This window comes from Physella acuta, unplaced genomic scaffold, assembly GCF_028476545.2.
Source record: "Physella acuta isolate Inbredline_101_S28 unplaced genomic scaffold, ASM2847654v3 ptg001613l, whole genome shotgun sequence".
Lineage (NCBI taxonomy): Eukaryota > Metazoa > Mollusca > Gastropoda > Physidae > Physella > Physella acuta.
The window spans coordinates 30618-52925 of record NW_026733127.1 but is presented as its reverse complement, the minus strand read 5'-3'; the positions used below and the strand labels follow the sequence as shown (position 1 = coordinate 52925).

Below are 22308 nucleotides of genomic sequence, written 5' to 3'. Positions count from 1 at the left end.
ATGTCACGTGACAGACATGTGACTTCTAAACCGCAACATCGACACTTTTTAGTTAACTCTACGTTGTTTACAAGGTAAATTGAACTAAATTCAAATCAATGTTTACCATCAGTTCTCAGTTCTCACATTTGTTGTTAGAGACCAGTCTAATAAAAGTTAACTACAATCAACATAGATCTAGAATCTAGATCTAGATCTAAACAAGCAATCACAAGTTTGAATAAAATACTGCAGTGCAGTCGAAGTTGATTTTGAATCTTCTGCTTGAATGGGTAATCTATCGTTTTGGGTACGTAAAATCGCCCGCGATTTGTAATGTGAAAAACAGGTGACTCCTTAAATTTTAATAATTATTTCACATTTTGAGGAGGATTTATGTTTTAAAAAATTCAAAAATGTTTCCTTGATTCATTTATGTACCTGTTTTTAAACAATTGAATTAAAACTTTTCCGTAATTAATGAAGACTAGCGATGTTTCCAACAGATGCAACAATGCTCATTTACTACAGCAGCCATCTTGTCTAAGTTTTATTTTCATAAGCTTTTAGCGCCAGATTCAGGGGGAAGCCATTCTATTTTACAAATGGCTGCTGTTTATATAGCAAATCTTGCTCTCAGACACTGCTGTTTAAAGTTAATTTCTGGCCTATATCGATATATTTAGCCATTGATTTAGGTTTATTATTCATTTATCTATAATATTTGACACAAACATATGACAATATAATTCTATTAAAGCCTTGACAATGAGGTAACGTTTTCGTACATAAATAGCCGCGGGCGATTTTACGTACCCAAAACGATAGATTACCCTTGAATGTTATTGTTTGTTGTGGTTGATTATCAAAATTTCAGATTCATGACATTCTAGTAATGTATGTAGGCTGTAACTGTAGGGCATTGTATGAAGGGTTAGGTCTATACTGCTATACTATATAAGTATATTCTATGGGGCAGGCCAAATGGCAAATAGGCCTACCATAAAATACTATATAAACTTATAAACTAATAAAGTAGGTATAAAAATATCTTTAATTCTTTAATTAATGACTTAAATTTGTAGGATAAGGATAGACCAGTAGGCAGTAGGTCTAGTGCCAGTAATTACTAATATTGTAATATATATATATATATATATATATATATATATATATATATATATATATATATATAATATATTATATAGGCCTCTATATATAGGATATATAGTACGAGATCTAGTACAATACTAAACTACTAAACTAGAATACTTAGATTAGAACTTTTATGTGGGGGGGGGGGGGAGAAAGTATGGACACTGGTTAAAGCAGTGTGGCCCTTTCTTCTCCACACCCCTGAAACTCAGTGAAACCAGTAAAAAGTGACTAAACTACTAGATCTAAACAGTACTGTGAATTAGTTGTTATAGAATCTAGATCTAGATCTATTCTAAATCTAGATGCTACCTGATTTCAGAGTAGGCTTCTCCTGAGAATGTCTGATCGTTGTTGCATTCATTAATAATTCGTTTAATTGGGCCACCAATAGTTAATTACAAGCAGTCTATTTACTTAGGCTAGTTCTAAACCTTAATCATTCAAAGCTAGGGTAATTGGTCTGGCTTTTAGGGCTTGAATTTACGGCATTTAACAAATATTTTTATATTAATATAGTATAGATCTAGATCTATATATGATTTAGCCTTTAGACTGAAATATTGATTCTATAAAATCTCCTTTCTATTTCTCTATTAAGTTATATCAATTTATTAAAGTTTAAAGTATTTTGCTATATAATATAGATCAAAGGGACCTACATTAAATTTAAATAGTGCTTGGTTAATAAAAATTACATTTACAGTTTTCTCTTTTATTTTACTTTGAAATTGTTTTGTTAAGCTTGATGAATTAACTATAATATAGGAAAGCATTGTGTAGAATTATGGCTTTGAGGGTGTTGCTACGGAGACTTAGGCTTGCCTGCAGGTCATCTGGTACAACCACCATTGTCACATCTAAGGTGTTCCATGGCCCACATTTTCTCAGGCAGCCTACACATTCACTCAGCACTTTAAGTAAGCACCTGTGTTTTCAAACATACACAGTAATTACACAGTTATCAGCCTTCATATTAGCTAAAATCAACAACAAAAATGCAAAATTCTGCTATTATTTTCTTCCTACATCTTATTCTATCTAAAGCTACTGAAATACCAGCATAGATAAACATGAATAATATAATTGGCCTCCTCGCTTGCCTTTGCAGCATTTTTATAAGAATTCTTAAAATATGTTATATTTAATCATGTGAGAATTAAACAGGAGAAAAAATACAAAGTCTGAATGCCTGGTTCTTGTCATAATCAATTCTTCTTGAAGCCATATTGCTATGTAACTACTTAAACATACATTCCAGTGGGTGTTTTCTTTCAAAGTTTCTTAACTTAACCTTTTCATTAAAAGCATCATCTAAACAAACCCCCCAGGCAAAAAAAAAAAAAACTCCACTTAAGAAAATATAAAAACTGTCAGGCAGTTGGTTACATTGCATTGCTAGCCAATGTCTGCCCATGCTAGGCTATAGATTCACATGATTGATTGATTACAGGTAGGAGTTAATTATTTAACTGAAACTCTAGGAGGTTATTTGTTATTTTATTGATTTGGAGCCTGCTCTATGACCTGTTGTGTGTAGGTCTATATTTTATATTCTTAGTTGCCTAAACTACTGAATTAGCTTTGCAACTCAAAATTATTCTATTAAATCTACATTCATTATTATTAATCTAGCAGCTGTGACTAGATTATATCAGTTACTGATAGTGATAGGTGTGGTTATAAACTTGATGCTGGTGGCCACAGATTTGCTTTAACTATTCATGAATTCATAACATAAATGTTTATAGTGGACCAAGTTATTTTGTTATCAGTGGTAATCTTTGTACCTGAGTCATTGAGTTGAACAGCAATTCTATTGAACTAAGGTTTGGAAATCTGTGTGATATTTGGACTCTTGCTGTTAAAAACAAATATCATAATTTACACCAGACCTAACTATTACTTGTGAACACTTGAAATATAATATATTGCATTATTTATTTTTATAAGTATATTTTCTTAAAAAGGTGGTAGGCCTATTTATTTATTTATTTACTGTGTAACGTTAACCTATCTATCAGCTAAATAGAAGGAGAACGTCCCCGGATTCTTTTTTCGGGGTCATATGCAAATGCCTTACGGCCTAAGTGGATGAACACTTAACACAACGACCCACTAGGGCTCGAATTTAATGTCTAGGGGAGCTAGTGATACTGTTGTAATTAACACTCATCCAATCTACATACGACCTTTTAATCAGCGAACTCAGTTGTGGCAGAACACAAAGATGAACTAGATAAAATATTTAATGTATAAAATATCAAAACACAACTTACAAAATGTAGGAAAAATCACTATCACAGATTTCTACACTGTCAAAAGAACAGCCACAGGCCACACAACACTGCTGTAGCTTCAGGAATTACTTAGCGACAAGTAATATTAAACTAGAAGACTAAATCAACTTAAGAAAGCAAGGCACACACAGGTCTTAAGTACTCTCACGTTCAAATGGTCAGAGTCTATAGCCGGACAATATGGACGGCTGCCTGAACGAGGTAAAACGGCCCCGTAGACTACCAGGTCAAGAAAAACTGCCTCGTGTTGCGAGTGTGCAGTGCAATTAAAGACTTCTGTGACAGGGGAGGTTATCCTCAACTCATGTCGCCATTGGTTGGGATAATCATCTGATCAGAATCATTCAATCAGATTTTAATGGAAAATTTCTATGTCTCAAACACCTTAATAAGTCAGTGGAAAAACCCCAGGTGTTACACCATCATTCCATATAAGGAATTATACAATGTCAAAATAAAAATGACTCGACCTAAGTAGGTCACATCCCCTCCCTTTTTGGAAGTGACAGATAGGTTCCACAAAAACATACATAAGGAACCAATCTGGCAATGAAATAACAAAAATGTTTTACAAATGTAGGCAATCAAAATCATAATACCAGATGAAAATATCCCTGAACATAAAAGGGAAGTAACTCCAACTTTTACAATTGGTGAAAGGGGAGTAACCCTTCAAAAGGTAATTATACATCAAAATCCCTCAAAAAGGGGAATTACAATTTTTCCATGAGAATATTAAAAGTGGTAAACCCGCCAGGGTAAGACCTTTATTTCTATGACTAGCTACAATATCAATTGAGTCATATGAGACATATTATTATAAAAGATTACATATAATCAAAAACTACCTTTAATTAAGGTTCACCTGAAAATAAACAAAATATTCAACAGGATTGGAATTTTGAAAAAAATTCAAAACTCACACCACTCATTTTCATATGAGTGACACTCAAACAAAACCTGTTTATGGTCCTAATGAACCACAAAGCATGTCACATGATCAATGTGTGTAACAAGATTTTACATCCTTGACAAACAATCAGCCACAACATTATCACTACCCTTAATGTGTGAAATTTCCAGATTAAAATTTTGGAAATATAAGCACCATCTCAATATTCTTTGATTTGTCTGTCCTAACTTAGAGGTAAATTTCAGGGGATCATGGTCAGAAAACACTCTGACTGGATTGGTTGAAGAAGAGACATAGACTTCAAAATGTTGTAATGACAAAACCAAAGCTAAAGCCTCTTTTTCAATAGTAGAGTAATTCTTTTGGTTCTCATTTAACTTCCGGGAAAAAAAGGCAATGGGATGGTCAATTCCCATGTTGTCTTCTTGAAATAGGACTGAGCCAATGGCTAAGTTGCTAGCATCAATGGCAAGTTTAAAGGGCTTGCTGAAATTTGGTGCAGCCATAACAGGAGCATTAGATAGAAATGACTTAATGGTTAAAAAGGCTTCTTGACATTTATCTGACCATTCAAACTCAACACCCTTTTTCAATAATGCAGTAAGAGGTTCAGCAATAGCTGAAAAGTTTTGACAGAACCGTCTATATTAACCAGCCATCCCAAGGAACTTTTTGATCTCTTTACAATTTTTGGGAGGTGGTAACCTTACAATAGCATCTACTTTAGCTTCAATGGGCCGAACTTGGTTCGTTCCCACTTGATAACCCAAATAGGTAATTGAAGCTTTACAGAAATCACTTTTATGTAAGTTTACAGTAAAATTAACTTCAGACAATTTTCTAAAAAGGTTAGTCAATTGAACAATATGTTCTTCAAAAGTATTAGAAAATACAACTATATCATCTATGTAGGCCTCACATTGGTCTATGTCAGCAATGACAGAGTTAATGACCCTCTGGAAAGTTTGACCAGCATTTCGCATACCAAAAGGCATACGTTTGTATCTATAAAAACCATTAGGGGTTACAAAAGCAGATATTTCTTTTGCACGGTCAGATAAGGGGATTTGCCAGTATCCTGAAAGTAAATCAATTTTGGAAATTATCTTAGCCTGACCAACTTTATCAATAACGTCCTCTATCCGAGGTAGGGGATAGGAATCAGCTTTGGTGAGCGCATTCACCTTCCTAAAGTCGGTCACAAACCTGAAAGATCCACCGTCTTTCGGGACTAGGAGACATGGGGAACTCCAGTTGCTGAAACTGGGCTCAATGATATCATTCTTGAGCATATAATCAATTTCATCTTTTATCAAAGCAGCTTTTTCCGGGTTAACTCTATAGGGGTGTTGTTTAATGGGTTTTGCGTCACCAACGTCTACATCATGAGGTGGAACCTTCGCTTCTTTGGGGACATCCCCAAAAATAGAGGGAAATGTCTCAAATAACTGAGACAATCTATGGCTTTCCTCTGTGGACAAATGCATAAGGTGGACATTCAAATTATCTAAAAAGGAAGAATTTACCAATTTCGGGGGTTTCAATTTATCATGTATCACATCATCAGAAACATTTGAACATACAGGTAAAGTAATTTTAGCTGTGGATTGAAAATTGTTACAATTATCATAATACTTTTTCAGTGAGTTGACATGATACACTGTCTGTTTCTTTCTTCTGTCGGGCGTATTGACAACATAGTTCAAATCACTTAATTTTGAATGCACAGTAAAGGGTCCACAATATCTCAAGGATAACGCATTGTTCAGATTAGGTACTAGCACAAGAACTTTGTCGCCTGGATTGAATGTTCGTTTACAAGAACTCTTATCATACAGTTCTTTCATTCTCACTTGGGCCTTTCTTAAGTTCTTGTGAGCCATTTCGCACACGGCTTTCAGTCGAACGTGAAAATCGTCGAAGCTTTCCACAGGATGATCGCTGGTACCTGTCCACCGTTCATGTATCAGCTTCAGGGGGCCACGGACAGAATGTCCAAACACAAGTTGAAAAGGCGAGTAGCCTAAAGAGTCCTGGACACAGTCCCTCGCGGCGAAAATAATCCAAGGAACAGACTCATCCCATTGGGTGTTACTAGTAGCGAATGTTCTTAGCATGGTTTTGAGGGTTTGGTGGAACCTCTCAAGTACGCCTTGAGACTGAGGGTGGTAGGCTGAGCTGGTGATGTGGGTAACGCCTAGCTTGGCTAGCGCTTCCTGAAAATGGTGACTGGTGAAGTTGCTGCCTTGATCTGTTTGCACGATTCTAGGTAATCCAAAGGTAGTGAAGAACCGGGTCATGGCTCTGACTACAGTCTTTGCCTTAATGTTCCGTAAGGGAATCGCCTCGGGAAAACGGGTACTTGAACACATAAAGGTAAGTAGGTACTCGTTGCCCGCCTTGGTTTTAGGCAAGGGACCTACACAGTCCATGACGATTTTAGAAAAGGGTTCTGCTAATACAGGAATCGGACTCAAAGGGGCCTTAGGAATTGTCTGGTTTGGCTTTCCGGCCAACTGACAGTTCGTGCAACTTCTACAGTAACGCGACACATCTTTTCTCATTTTGGGCCAAAAGAACAGTTCTTTGATCTTCGCCGTCGTTTTAGTGACTCCTGGGTGCGCTGACATTGGATGGTCATGTGCCAGCTTAAGTATTTCATGCCGATAAGGTGGAGGGACCCACAGCTGGTTTTTACCCAACCATGGTTCGGCTGGTGAGGCATTCACTGGTATAGCGCGACGAAAGAAGAGGCCGTTCTCGGAGAAATATTCTCCATCGTCAGATGATAGAGATTTTTCGACCGTTGCTTTGAGTTCCGCGTCGACTTGTTGAGCTTTAATGATGTCTTCCTGAGATATCCTCAGGGGTAAGCCCAAGCTTGTGTTTTCTGGAAGCATAGACTCCAGTTTGGGAGTCGAATTTCTTGACGATGATGGTAGATGTGGTTCAGACGTTGTGTCAGCCAATTGTTTGGTCTGGCTTCTTGTCACCGCACATGCAGGATACAGTTCATAATCATTATCTGGAACTGTTGACAAAGGGTCTGAAACCGTACAGGGGTATACTTTGCTTCCCGCAAGGTCATTCCCTAGAAGTAGGTGTACTCCTGGGACAGGAATACTATCTATCACACCTAAAATGACCTCACCTTCGACGAGATGATGTTTCAGAGCAAACTTGTGTAAAGGGACGACAGTTGATTTTGTCCCCACTCCCTGGATAATGGAAATCCTTCCGGTGTTCGTCTCTGGTGAAATGTCCATTGAACTTTTCAAAAGGAGAGATTGTGACGCTCCTGTGTCTCTTAGAACGGTGATATTCTTCTGAGACAACGGATCACCTGGTTTGCTAATGATGGCTTCGGCAATAAAAGATGAAAAGTCAACTTTTCTCGATCTCTCGAGATCGGTAGACTCGGAAGAAACTGGATGGTGGCGAGAACAGTCAAAATGTGACTGCACATAATGTGTGGAGACTTGACTACCTTCTTGCGGACACTTAGGGTTAGAGTCCTTTTGGATTCTAGAGTTCATAGTTGAACTGGCTGCTTGAGGGGATAGAGCATAGTGCGCGGAAGTACGCACCACCTCTCTGTTATTCTGAAGACGTTTGTAACAGTCCTTGACAAGATGCCCAGACCTTTTGCAGAACTGGCATACTGCTCGACGATTGAGAGTTGATCTTGGTTTCTCTCTGGACTGTGCTGCCTTCAAATGTTGGCCAACAGGATGATTGCTGCCAAAAAGGGGAAGCACAGGGTTGAGGCGGTTTCCTGACACTGGTGGTTTCTTATGCACCAACATATATGTGTCAGCCGACTCAGCAGCCTTCTGGATGTCAGTTATCTTGTTATCCAGTATGTGTAGTCGTATCTCTTCAGGCAGGGACGATAGGAATTCTTCCCTTAGGATAAGAGACCTGAGTTTCTCAAACTCAGAAACTTCCTCAGAGTGTAGCCACCTTGAGAATATTTTCTCCTTTTCAAAGAGAAATTCCACATATGATTGTGTGGGTAACTTGCGGAGTGTTCGGAATTTTGTCCGATAGGCCTCGGGCGTCAGTGCGTAGGCCTTCAAAATGGCAGTCTTGACCAAACTATAGTTATTTTGAACGTCGTGAGAGAGTGCCTGGTATGTTTTTGCAGCTTTCCCAGTAAGGACAGAGCTCAATAAAGCAGTAATGGAAGTTTCGGGCCATTCACATGTCTTCGCTAAACTCTCGAACGAGTTAAAGAAAACGACCAAATCTGTTTCATCAAATTTAGGAACTAATTTCCCAAATTTGGCAATCACTTGCCCTACCGACAACTTTTTTGGATCTACCAGAGAAGTGACATCACTAACTTGACCAAACTCTAATTCCAACCTCCTCTTATCTAAAGCAATTTTAGCCTCTATCTCCTGTTTCTCTAAAGCAACTTTCTCCTTCTCTAGAGCAATTTTCTCCTTCTCTAAAGCAATTCTAGCTTCTAATTCTACCTTCTCTAGAGTTTTCTCCTCGCGGAGCAACACACCAGCCAACAAACTTTCATCAAATACTCCTTCATTAATGAAATGAACAACAATTTTATCTCTCAATACCTCTGACTTCTGCGTAACAGAATAATCCAATTTCAATTCCTTAACAACACTAACCAAAACTTTTCTACTCAACTTTTCTACATCTTCAACAGTAGGATTAGCCAAAAAAGACTCCATAACTCTAACTTGAAAATCACAACAAGCCTAGATTCTTTAAATTAATACACAGCGTTGGGCCGTGTACTTGACCTCTAAATGTAGGACGTGACACGTCTGCTAATTTGACCTAGATACTCTAGCCTGAGCGCGCGTTGTAAGAACACTGCGCTACTGGATATAAAAACAACTAAATCCAACTAACCTTAATATTCAACTGATATAACCAACAACTGGAACGACAGATTAAATCCCGGACGGGCCCCCACTTTGTAACGTTAACCTATCTATCAGCTAAATAGAAGGAGAACGTCCCCGGATTCTTTTTTCGGGGTCATATGCAAATGCCTTACGGCCTAAGTGGATGAACACTTAACACAACGACCCACTAGGGCTCGAATTTAATGTCTAGGGGAGCTAGTGATACTGTTGTAATTAACACTCATCCAATCTACATACGACCTTTTAATCAGCGAACTCAGTTGTGGCAGAACACAAAGATGAACTAGATAAAATATTTAATGTATAAAATATCAAAACACAACTTACAAAATGTAGGAAAAATCACTATCACAGATTTCTACACTGTCAAAAGAACAGCCACAGGCCACACAACACTGCTGTAGCTTCAGGAATTACTTAGCGACAAGTAATATTAAACTAGAAGACTAAATCAACTTAAGAAAGCAAGGCACACACAGGTCTTAAGTACTCTCACGTTCAAATGGTCAGAGTCTATAGCCGGACAATATGGACGGCTGCCTGAACGAGGTAAAACGGCCCCGTAGACTACCAGGTCAAGAAAAACTGCCTCGTGTTGCGAGTGTGCAGTGCAATTAAAGACTTCTGTGACAGGGGAGGTTATCCTCAACTCATGTCGCCATTGGTTGGGATAATCATCTGATCAGAATCATTCAATCAGATTTTAATGGAAAATTTCTATGTCTCAAACACCTTAATAAGTCAGTGGAAAAACCCCAGGTGTTACACCATCATTCCATATAAGGAATTATACAATGTCAAAATAAAAATGACTCGACCTAAGTAGGTCACAACTGTTAAAAACAAATATCATAATTTACATAGGCCTAACTTTTACTTGTGAACACTTGAAATATAAGATATTACATTATTTATTTTTAAAAGTATATTTTCTTAAAAAGGTGGTAGGCCTATTTATTTATTTATTTTGTAACAACTTCTGAAAGTAATTTGTTAAAATATGCTATAATTAGGAGTTAATCCATTTACTTAGTGTGTCATTTTCAAAATGAGGTTTCTATCTTGGTAAATCAACATCTTAGCTGGAAATTCTTAATTGAGCTTAGTAAAATCATTTTACTTCATGTCTTAAAATAAAATTTAAAATATTAATCTACATACTTTTACTTCTTACTACTTCGTACTTTTCTATCATTAAAGCCAATCTGCAGTCTATGGAAAACTTATTTGAAGTATAATCAACTGAACACAATCATTGAGAGAAAAGTCTGAATGTATGTATGGTTGTCTCTGACTGATGAACTGATGATTTTGTTTTTCAGAAGCTGGTGTGCAAGTTGTAAATATTAAACGACGTGAAGACGCCCTTAATGTTTATCCAGATAGCATAACAAACCAATCAGAGCGACCACTAAGCACTTCTACAGACCAAAAAAATACAACCAGTACCGACACAACAGATTCAGCAGTTACACAATCTGGCAACATGATTGAAGCTGTTGTTGGTGAGGCTAAGGACTTTAAAGATGGCCAGTGAGTTAAGTTTTACATCACAGTTATCTTCCCATGATATAAGATATTCTTAACTAAAGATATTCTGGTCTTGTAGCTCTTTTGTTCCTTGTTGTTTATTCAATGATTGTCACTTGGCTGTTACCATCTACACAATATTTTCTTGGTTGTTACTACTCTGACAATGATAAAGCTCATGGTTGCTAAACCGAAAAGTCTCGAGTTCGAACCCTCGGGCAGATGAGGCTCGTTAGCTGGGGACAGCCACTCTTCTAGGAGAGACAACTCCAAAATTAAACAACTGCTGCCTTGTAGTTTGTTCTTGGTTGGACAAAGGCTATGGAAGCAAATCCAAAAAGAAAAGCAGGCTGAAATCGGAGTCAATGGCCTCAATGGCGCATAACCAGTTAACACGTAACGCTTAATTGTGTTGGAGGCGTGGTTGAGTCGGCAAAAAGCACATGGTTGATATATTCGAACAAAGTCTCGAGGACAAACCCACTGGCAGATAAATCTCGATCCCCTTCAACACTAATAATTAAGAACGAAGAAGAAGAAGAAGTTCAATGATTGTCACTTGGCTGTTACCATCTACACAATATTTTCTTGGTTGTTACTACTTTGACAATGATTTTTATTACGTGTTTGTTACCATTGCACAATGATATTTACTTGGGTGTTACCATCTACACAATGATATTTACTTGGCTGCTACCATCTTGCAATTTATTACAAATTCTGTTAAGTTCTAAAAGTTAACCACAGATATAATTATTTTAATTAATTTATAATTTATGTTAAATTTTTAGTTAAATATTCAATTTTATTCTGGTCTACAAATTTTATTAACTTTTAGAATTAAGCTTTTAAAGTTTTACAACACATTAATTTTTCTCTGCTTTTTATGTTTAACTATATATTTCCATTCAACATTTCTTTTAAATTATTTTAACACCAATGTATTTTTTCTGTTCCAAATTAAGTTAATTGTTTTAAAGAAATGTTCCGATGGCTTAATTATTCATGTACTCTCTCACCACCACCACACAGCATGCAAGAAGTGGAAGTAGGGGATCAGAAAGTTCTGCTGGTAAAAGAAGATGGCAGCTTTTACGCCATAGGCAACAAGTGTACACATTATGGTGCCCCTCTCTCCAAAGGTACATTTTTACTAAAATTGTATTTGATCTTACATGTAGCAAGTTAGGTCTAGTAAATTTTTTTTACTATAAAATAGATTCACTACCTGAACTTAATTAAAACTAGTTTTGATTTATATAGTGAAATTTTAAAGTGTTGATATTTTTTAAAATTTATAAAATCAAATAAGTTATCTCTCCTTATGCAATGTAGTTTTGTAAATAAAAAAAACCAATTCCCCAGGCGCCTACTGTAAGGGTGTGGTACGCTGCCCCTGGCATGGTGCATGTTTTAATGTTAAGACAGGAGACATTGAGGATTTTCCTGGTCTTGACAGTGTTCAGAAATTCCAGGCAAGTACAAATGCTGTTATATTTATATAATCATCCAGAAACATGGTTACTATTTGTTTCATGATAAAATTTCACCTCTGAATTTACATTTACTTTTTAGTTCAACTTTGTTTCATCATCATCTTTTCCCATTCATGCCTAAGAAACACTAGGTAAATAAGGTAGATTTCACCTGTTTCAATTACCTTGGCATAAAGGATAGTGTCATCAACACTATGCCCAGCCACCTTAGTTTTCCTAAGATGAGTCAGGTACCCATCAGAGTTGGGTATACTCAAGTCATAGATCCAAACTTGAGACTTTCAGGTTAGCAGTTGTGAGCTCAAATATCCAACCACGCTATCCCAACAACTTCTAACAATTATTTTCTCAATAGTATATTTAACCACATCAACTTTAAAGTTTTAGCAAACACAATGAACATGAAAGAGGGCATGATCTTGTGTGTGCTTGCAGGTGGAGGTGAAAGATGGGAAGGTACTCGTTAGAGCTGACCCTGCTGCCTTAGAAAACTCAAAGAGAGTCAAACCAATGGTGAAGAAATCTTCAGACAACAACAAATCTGTTGTGCTGATTGGTGGAGGTAAGAAAACAACTGAATTTATTGCTTGAATGCTATGGATCACTGTATGGATTTATTTGAATATTTTCTGATCTTTTTGTTTCTAATTTTTTAAAGTTTGCTTTTGAATTGTGTACATGTTGTGTTACTGTAGGTCTAAGAAAGCCTACCTCTGCAGTTGAAGAGTATATTCAATCTATTTTATAGGTCTAGCAGAGTTAACACTTTCAGTGCCTGGATGTTGAATTATATTTTGTGAGCTGCTCTTTCTGTACTAGAATATTGAAATGCTTTTAAACTGTTTTTGTGGGTCCAGTAAAATTAACCTTTTCAATACCAAGATATTGAAATATATATTTTGTAAACTGTTCTTTTAAGTCCAGGATAGTTAACCCCCCCAGTACCACACTATTGAAATGTAATTTTAAAATCTGTTCTTGTAGGTGCAGAAAATTTAACCCTTTCAGTACCAGGCCATTGAAATATATTTTAAAATCTGTTCTTGTAGGTGCAGCAAATTTAACAATTTCAGTACCAGGACATTGAAATATATTTTAAAATCTGTTCTTATATGTGCTGCAAATTTAACCCTTTCAGTACCAGGCCATTGAAATATATTTTAAAATCTGTTCTTGTAGGTGCAGCAAATTTAACCCTTTCAGTACCAGGCCATTGAAATATATTTTAAAATCTGTTCTTGTAGGTGCAGCAAATTTAACCCTTTCAGTACCAAAACATTGAAATATATTTTAAAATCTGTTCTTGTAGGTGCAGCAAGTTTTACCCTTTCAGTACCAAAACATTGAAATACATTTAAAAACCCTTTCAGTACCAGGATATTAAAACATATTTAAAAATGTGTTCTTGTAGGTGCAGACAATTTAACCCTTTCAGTACCAGGACATTGAAATATATTTAAAAATCTGTTCTTGTAGGTGCAGCAAGTTTAACCCTTTCAGTACCAAAACATTGAAATACATTTAAAAACCCTTTCAGTACCAGGATATTAAAACATATTTAAAAATGTGTTCTTGTAGGTGCAGACAATTTAACCCTTTCAGTACCAGTACATTGAAATACATTTTAAAATGTTTTCTTGTAGGTCCAGCAAGTGTGGTCTGTGCTGAGACACTCAGACAGGAAGGGTTCACTGGAAAAATTGTTCTGGTCACTAGGGAGACAGCACTTCCTTATGACAGGATTAAACTTAGCAAAGTTTGTTTTAACCTTTCACTATTTGTTTCTAAACATTTTTATAATTCTCATTGTAAAGATGTAGAGGGGGTTCTGACTTCTCTGTCTTTACTTGGACTATATTCTGTACCTTTGTCTACCCTTGGCGTTGAAATATCCTTTTCTGTTTACGTTGCTATTTCACTGTAAACATCAAGATTAATTTCCTTGTTATGGCCTATATTAAAATTTAATATAAAACATTCACCTTACTCTTCAGGCTTTGAGTATTAAACCAGAGGAAATAGCTTTGAGGAATAAAGACTTCTATGACAGCCATGATATAGAGCTCAAGTTAAACACAGAGGTAGTGGAGAAATAGATTTAGCATAATGTTTTAACTTGTGTACCTACTTGATATATCTGCCTCCATAATGGGGGATTGTAAATTTACCATGTCTGATAACAGTTAAATATTTAAAGCTTAAATGCAATAAACAATCCTGGGTTGCACACATTTGCAAGGGAAGTAACTGCTGACAGGGCATCCTGCTGCCATACCATCTATCTATCTATATACTACTAAAAGTCAAGTTTGTTTACATGTTTGAATATTTATTTGTTTTTTTGTTTGTCCGATCGAAAATTGTGATATGTTCGACTCTATCTGGAGAGCTGTAAAATAGTATGTAGGTAGAGAATAGTTTTTTAATGCAGACTGTTAATCACAAATTTATTTAAAGACGTTAATTAATTAATTGATTTATTCATACGTAGAGTAACCCATTTTTTTTTAAAATGTTAAAACATTGACTAAACTTTGTGGGAATAGTGACGTCACAGGTTTTTGTTTACTCTTTAGTACAATAAAATGGCGGCGTCTATCGAAGAAAATTGTGTTCCCATTCAAAAGTTTAACGCGTTCTAAATCTAATTTTCTGTCAGTCATAACTTTAACAATACGTCCGTTTGCTGTATTTATTACGTTCCAACACTTCTATCAATTTTCAACTGTCTTTTTTCATTTAGTTTTACAATAAATTTCTCTAGATCTACAATTTGTCCAAGAAAGTTATTTATAGACCTAGAATCTAGAATCTAAATCTAGGTCAAATCAAAAATTTATTAGTTATAGATCTAGATCTAAATACAAACCAAAAAAGAAACGAGACTTAAGCAAACCAGTCGTAGATCTAGAATATAGATAATTCTATCTAGATTTAGATAATAATGAGTTTCTATATATTAAAATATTTTAGACCTTTATTATTTTGTATAAATCTTTGTTTCGACTATGCAAATTTTGAAGTGCTGGCTCCAGGGCGTAGATCTATTTGCGTAGCTTAAGATTCATACGCTGCTTCTATACCGGTAATTTTGCTAAATTATAAACGTAAATTCTAAATATAGCTCAGTCGTTGATCTAAAATATAGATAATTCTATCTAGATTTAGATAATAGTGATTTTCTATATACTAAACTATTTTAGACCTTTATTATTTTATATAAATCTTTGTTTGGAATATGGTAATTTTGAAATGCTCGCTCCGGGCCTATCAGCGTAGCTAATGATTAGATCTAGATCTAGATCTAGCAAGAAAAACTAAACTTAAGACTTAAGCAAGCGAGTCGTAGAATCTAGATCTAGATAATTCTATCTAGATCTAGCTAATTTAAGAACTTCTTTATTTTATATATATCTTTGTTTGGCTGATTTAAGATAAAATTTAATTTGAAAGTTACTACAACTACTACTAGACTTAGATCTAGATCTATGCGCGTAAATCATGTTGCATAAGGAGACTCATAGTATTGTATAAAAATTCACGGTTGACGTCACGAGTAAATAGCTAAGTTGGTAGCGTAGCCGGCTCTCATGCGCGTGGCATAGGTTCTAGACCAATATGTTAATAATTTTTTTTTTTTTTTCAATTTTTTTTTTTTTTAGATGTGAATGATAAAGTTGCCTATCTGAACTTGGCAGGATACAGGGCAGGTGAAGTAGAGTTCATCTGTTTCTTTGTCCTAAGCATATGAAAGGATAGTGTGGTCAGAGACATGCGCGGCTGGAATCGTTATTTAAACGATAAAAACATGTCGTCTGAGACTTGGCGGGGCACTGGGCAGGTGAAGTAGAGTTGAGTAGGTCACCTGTGACGTCAGTATATGAAGGGATAGTCCGAAATTGGTGTTTTTAAAAGATAAAAAACATATTTTTGAATGTGGGGTCTGTTTTTTGTGACGATAAGTGACACTGCAGTAGGAGGGGGGCGGGAGGGGGAGGGGAGGCGGGGGGGGGGGGAGGTGGAGGGGGGAAGGGGGGGGACATATGTTGGGGCGCCAAAATGGTTTGGAAAAATAAATTGAAAGGTTGAGGGGGGTGCAAATCGAAAGTTTGAGTGGGGGGGGGGGGTGCACATCAAAAGTTTGAGGGGGGGGTTGCAAATCGAAATCTTGCGGGGGGGGGGGGGGGGTTCAAATCGAAAAGTTTGTCCCCGGGCGCCGGGAAGGGTCGCTATGCCTCTGAGTGACAGACGTGATGTTTTTTTGATGGATGACCCCGAAACCCACAGTTATCCAACGGATGACGGGTATTCTAGTTAGAATTAAAACTTTAGTTATCAAAGCTTAACCCTTATCTGGCTGGAATCTCAAACACATTTATCATTGGATGATGTTTAGCTTGTCTTATCTTGTATTTTTCATATTTCAACATTCTTGTTTTGTTGTAAGATTTGAACACATTAACCATAATCATTAATGACCCATTCATTCTACCAAAACACCACCCTTGACATCCAAAGGTAAGGAGAATAACTCTGTATAAACAAGTGAACACTTTCACAAAATATTCGTTTTTGTCTAAATGAAATTAATAATTAAGATAAAAACTACTGCTTTATGTTGGAATTAAATCTGGCTTTCCAACATTATTAAATAGAACATAATATATTTGGTAGAAGAACAATATAAAAAATTAAAAATGCCAGAAAAAATCCTAAATAGTTTATTTTCGGTAGTCAACTATTTATTTTTTCTAAACAACTATGCATCGAATTTAACAGTTAAATATCAATTTGGTTATGTTTAAGGTATATAAATTTGTAAAATACATTTCTAGATAAGTTTTAAGCCATGTTTTTCTTTTATTTTTAATTTTAAATCACTTAAAATAGGACAGATGAGTCTAAAATTTTGGGATAGAAAGAGACTAATATATTTCAAAATCGCCATTAAAATTAGTAAACTGGAAAAGAATGCTGAAACTATTCAACTTCCTGTTTAGTTAAAAATTTGGAATTTGTAGGTAAAATTTTTATGAAACAAATTTTATTTTGTTACGCGTATTGTAAGCGCGTGCAATGGGTCATTAATCGTTTAAAGTTTAAGAACATAAAAACAACACTATTTGGCATTTCAACATGAAATAATTAAAATGGCTAAAGAAATATTCATGCCAAACACTTTTGTGGAATAAGTCCAAATAAAGCATTAGTTTGGCTATCTAATTAAAAGAGAATTGTTTTTTAAAATTAGGTGACCAAGATAGTTCCAAGTGAGAAGAAAGTTGAGCTACAAGATGGCCATAGCCTAAAGTATGACACCCTGGTGATTGCTACTGGTGGACAGTGAGTGGAAACGATTTAATCTTGTTTCCATTTTTATTGGTGAAACAATTCAAAATTGTCAAAATTGTTATTTTAACATTAAAGAAATTTCTGGCATCTAAGTCAACTTATTACATAGGAAAATCATGTCAAATGTCTGGGGTATTCTGGGAGGTTCTGGATTTTACAGCTAAGGGGGATTGTATACCAGACTATATTTTAACTCTTAAAGTTTGGGGGGTGGGGAATCATCTTAACACAAGTAGTCTCTTATGCCATAAAATACTGTATCTGTTTTTACTGCTTCAAGCAAATATTGTGTTAGAAAACCATCATGATGTCAACATGTTGTCCTTCACTCAGGCCCCGCCTGCTGCCCATCCCAGGGGCTGATCTGAAGAATGTTTACACCCTGCGAACACCACAGGATGCCAACGCTATAGCTGAGAACTCACATGGCAAGAATGTCGTCATCATGGGATCCTCTTTTATTGGTACTTATCCCTTGTCTAAACCTTCTTCATACTGCCATGCTAATCTCTGGTGTTTTGTTGTATTGTCAGCCTACAGGAAGTCATAGTTACAGTGTACAAGTGTTGGCTTAGCTGTTGTCATTTTCAGTTGGTTAACCCTTAGTGTAGAGATAGAGTGTAGCCACTTCCCAGCATGTAATTAATTAAATGTCCGTCTACATTAAAACCAGTTGACCACTGAGATGGTTTTTTTTTTTGAGATACATCTTCACAATTGTTCACGGTTTCATGCAAGAAAATTGAAGTTAACAAAATTATGATAAACTCTTAACTAGAAACTTTTGTATTCATCTTCAAACACTGTTTTAAATTCTATTTGCTGTTCTATATTTCTCGTAAAAATACCCTATTTTTAAAAATACTGTTTTAAAGTGAAAGGTTAAATAAATTATGTTCTATGTTCTGGCTTTCTAATGCTTTGATAATCATTTTTGTTAAATATCTTCTGATCTTTGTGAACTGATATTTCTACTTAAACTTAAAGTGTAAAATATTTATCATAACTGAGATTTCACATAATTCTATTTCTCAGAGTTAATTCACCAATACAGCTATTAGTGGAATATAAATATGGAAGTTTAAATAATTTGCTTTGATCAAATAATCTAAAATGTTGAATGTACAAAAAATAACTACTCAGAATTATCTTTAATAAAAACACTAAAAAGTATTCTTTCTTTTACATCATTGTTATTATGTATATCTCACTCCTCTTTTTAAAAATTAAATGTACTCACCTGTTGCAACATATGGCCAGATAAAATTGACATTAGTTTGCAAAACAAATATGCCACAAATGTTTGACTAACTCAATTGTAGAGAGACTAATGTAATCTAGCTCTAGCAGTTAGGACTTTATTAATGGTGATTTTATTACATCTTCATGTCCTTGATAAGGCATGGAGGTAGCAGCATTTCTTGCTGATAAGGCTGCCAGTGTGTCTGTGGTGGATTTGGTTCAAGTCCCATTTCAGTTGACCCTAGGCCAGGAGCTAGGCACACACATGAAGCAGGTACTGCAGTGTTTGAATGGTAGTGTTGCCGGGGGCAACGGTCAAGGTTGTACATTAAAGCCTGTGGCCTTTTTAGCATGCACCATCTTCCCTTGGACCTGTTCTTGGGATCACCAAATAATTTAAATGCAAATAAGTCAGCTTAAAAGTAAAACTTAACTGATCAAATGTTAAAAAACAATGATTAAGATAAAAAAAGTGAAAAGATGCTTTGTTTACAAGTATTTCTTTCTTTATCATAAGCAATTTCTTTCTAGCCAAGTCTTCATTTTATTCAAATTATCTAACATGGTTGTGGTTTTGTAAACCTGCTTTAACCTATGGTGCTGTAAGTGTCCTATTATTATACTCCTATCTTGTCTGTTGTTTAATGTAGTCAGATGTTAATAACTATTTAACAGAAGCATTTACTTGCTACAGCTTGCATAGAAGCCAGTCCTAAAAATACTAACACTCCTATACATTACATTGTAAAACACTGATTGTATTCCCACAAGTTAAATTAACCAAAAGACTTGTCTCTTCCCATTTACCCAAACCAATTAACTTAATTATCATTAAACTCATATTTTTGTATTCTAAGAAACTGTTTAAATACTTTTTATTGTAATCAGTTTGATGATACCATTAACTTAATTACCATTCATTTTAAACTAATATTCTTGTATTCTACAAAACTTTTGAAATATTTGCAATCAGTTTGTTGATACAAATAACTTAATGCTCATTTATTGTAAACTTAAGTTGAATTACACTAAATGAAAATGGCTGTAATTTTTGTAACCAGTTTGTCTCTTGGAAATTTGCCTTCCATTTTTTAAACCAGGCAATATGATGAAGTTTCATCAAGTCCTTACTAATTCCTTTAAGTAAAAAGATATAAACAATAAAAAAAAATTATACTTGATCTCTCTGTATTTAACAAACAAATACACATTGCTAAACACATGTAAAATGCTGTTTGCTTTGTTTTTATTTTATTTCTTCCAGGATATTTTCCCCTACTATCCTTTTCTACAAATAATAATTTGATTACTAACCTTGATTGTTTTTTTTATAAACAGGCTTCATGTTTTAAAAACTTTGTTTAAAATAAATAAAATTTAAATGTGACAGTGTTCCAATTTGGTATACATCAATTGTAAATCATTTCTTTAAATATGTGAGTGTTAAAACAAAACCACCGCAGCGTACCCCTGCTTTGACTCCTGTTTAACATGCTCCTTGTATGGGTTGTCTTCCAGGCTTAGAAGTGGCAAATTACATGATTGGCAAGGCGGCAACTGTCAGTGTGATTGGTCAGAGTGCTGCCCCCTTATCTCATGTCTTTGGCCCACTTATTGGACAGTGGTTTCGCAAGGTGCTTTATGTCTTGGCTTGTGTTAGCTATATTCCACCCAGTCTTTTTGTTACTCTATTAGTATAAATTATATGCAATAATCTACGGGCAGAAGTATTTTCATAAACAAGCATGTTTTTATTTAATATATTTATAATTATTAACAGTCATTTATTTTTAATAAATGCTAATATTCATTATAGTTATAGCAAAATATTTAACATAAATAATTAACTTTTCAAACTTTGTTATAAACAGTAAATAACACTTATACTTATAAACATTACAGCGTACTAATGTTTAAACTAGAAAAAAACTGCCATCCAGAATATACTTTTTAGCTTATAGCTACTGCTACATTTTTTTATTACATTTTTAAAAAATAAGTTTTTATTTTAGCATCTTTTCACTTAAAATATTGTATCTACTTGGTACATTTCTTGTAGAAAATAATTCTCAAAGTTGCGTTTAATCAGTGTGGAAGAATTTACAAATATATTCAGAGTAATTAAGATTTTAGTGTCAGTTTAAAATAGTTTATATGTGAGGAAGAGAAAAGTATGAGTTGCTTAGATGACTTAAAGTTTAACTCTAAATCTGCTGGAAATAAAAATTTAACCTTTTTTTTTTTTTACTGAACAGATGCATGAGGGTAAGGGTGTCAAATTCTATTTTGATACCAGCGTGAAAGAGTTCAAAGGTGAAGATGGTAAACTGACCGAGGCTGTGCTGGCTAATGGGACAGTTCTACCAGCTGATGTCTGTGTCATGGGAGTGGGTAAGGTGTCACACCCTCTTACGGCAGTTCATAGGGCATTCACGTATACAACACGTACACTAGCAGTACAGAGCACATTCACATATATAACACGTACACTAGCAGTTCTACCAGCTGATGTCTGTGTCATGGGAGTGGGTAAGGTGTCACACCCTCTTATGGCAGTTCATAGGGTATTTACGTATATAACATGTACACTAGTAGTACATAGGGCATTCATGTATACAACATGTACACTAGCAGTACATAGGGCATTTACGTATACAACATGTACACTAGCAGTACATAGGGCATTTACGTATACAACACGTACAATAGCAGTACAGAGCTCATTCACATATATAACACGTACACTAGCAGTTCTACCAGCTGATGTCTGTGTCATGGGAGTGGGTAAGGTGTCCCCACACACTCTTATGGCAGTTCATAGGGCATTTACGTATATAACATGTACACTAGCAGTACAAAGCTCATTCACATATACAACACGTACACTAGCAGTTCATAGGGCATTCACATATACAACACGTACACTAGCAGTACATAGGGCATTCACGTATACAACATGTACACTAGCAGTACATAGGGCATTCACGTATACAACATGTACACTAGCAGTACATAGGGCATTCACGTATACATGTACACTAGCAGTACATAGGGCATTCACGTATATAACATGTACACTAGCAGTACATAGGGCATTCACGTATACAATATGTATACTAGCAGTACATAGGGCATTCACGTATACAACATGTACACTAGCAGTACATAGGGCATTCACGTATACAACACATACACTAGTAGTACATAGGACATCACATATACAACACGTACACTAGCAGTTCATAGGACATCACATATACAACACGTACACTAGCAGTTCATAGGACATCACATATACAACATGTACACTAGCAGTTCATAGGACATCACATATACAACACGTACACTAGCAGTTCATAGGACATCACATATACAACACGTACACTAGCAGTTCATTGGACATCACATATACAACAGCAGTTCATAGGACATCACATATA

At 35.4% G+C, this 22308-nt stretch overlaps 1 protein-coding gene across 6 annotated transcripts in view; it reads left to right on the top strand.

Moving 5' to 3' along the window:
* LOC131929313 (apoptosis-inducing factor 3) overlaps positions 1 to 22308 on the top strand; it is a 53939-nt gene that overhangs the window by 27323 nt on the left and 4308 nt on the right. For 3 of the 6 annotated variants that reach the window (XM_059285423.1, XM_059285419.1, XM_059285422.1), the window contains exons 3-12: positions 10571 to 10781; positions 11811 to 11920; positions 12144 to 12253; positions 12710 to 12836; positions 13918 to 14030; positions 14269 to 14355; positions 17526 to 17617; positions 17960 to 18090; positions 19027 to 19142; positions 21124 to 21259. In XM_059285423.1, coding sequence (XP_059141406.1) covers positions 10571 to 10781; positions 11811 to 11920; positions 12144 to 12253; positions 12710 to 12836; positions 13918 to 14030; positions 14269 to 14355; positions 17526 to 17617; positions 17960 to 18090; positions 19027 to 19142; positions 21124 to 21259 — 1233 coding nt within the window. Of the gene's footprint in view, positions 1 to 12; positions 75 to 2913; positions 2964 to 10570; positions 10782 to 11810; positions 11921 to 12143; positions 12254 to 12709; positions 12837 to 13917; positions 14031 to 14268; positions 14356 to 17525; positions 17618 to 17959; positions 18091 to 19026; positions 19143 to 20386; positions 20503 to 21123; positions 21260 to 22308 lie in introns of those variants that run through there. The other 3 variants (XM_059285425.1, XM_059285424.1, XM_059285420.1) reach the window with 3 other exon arrangements.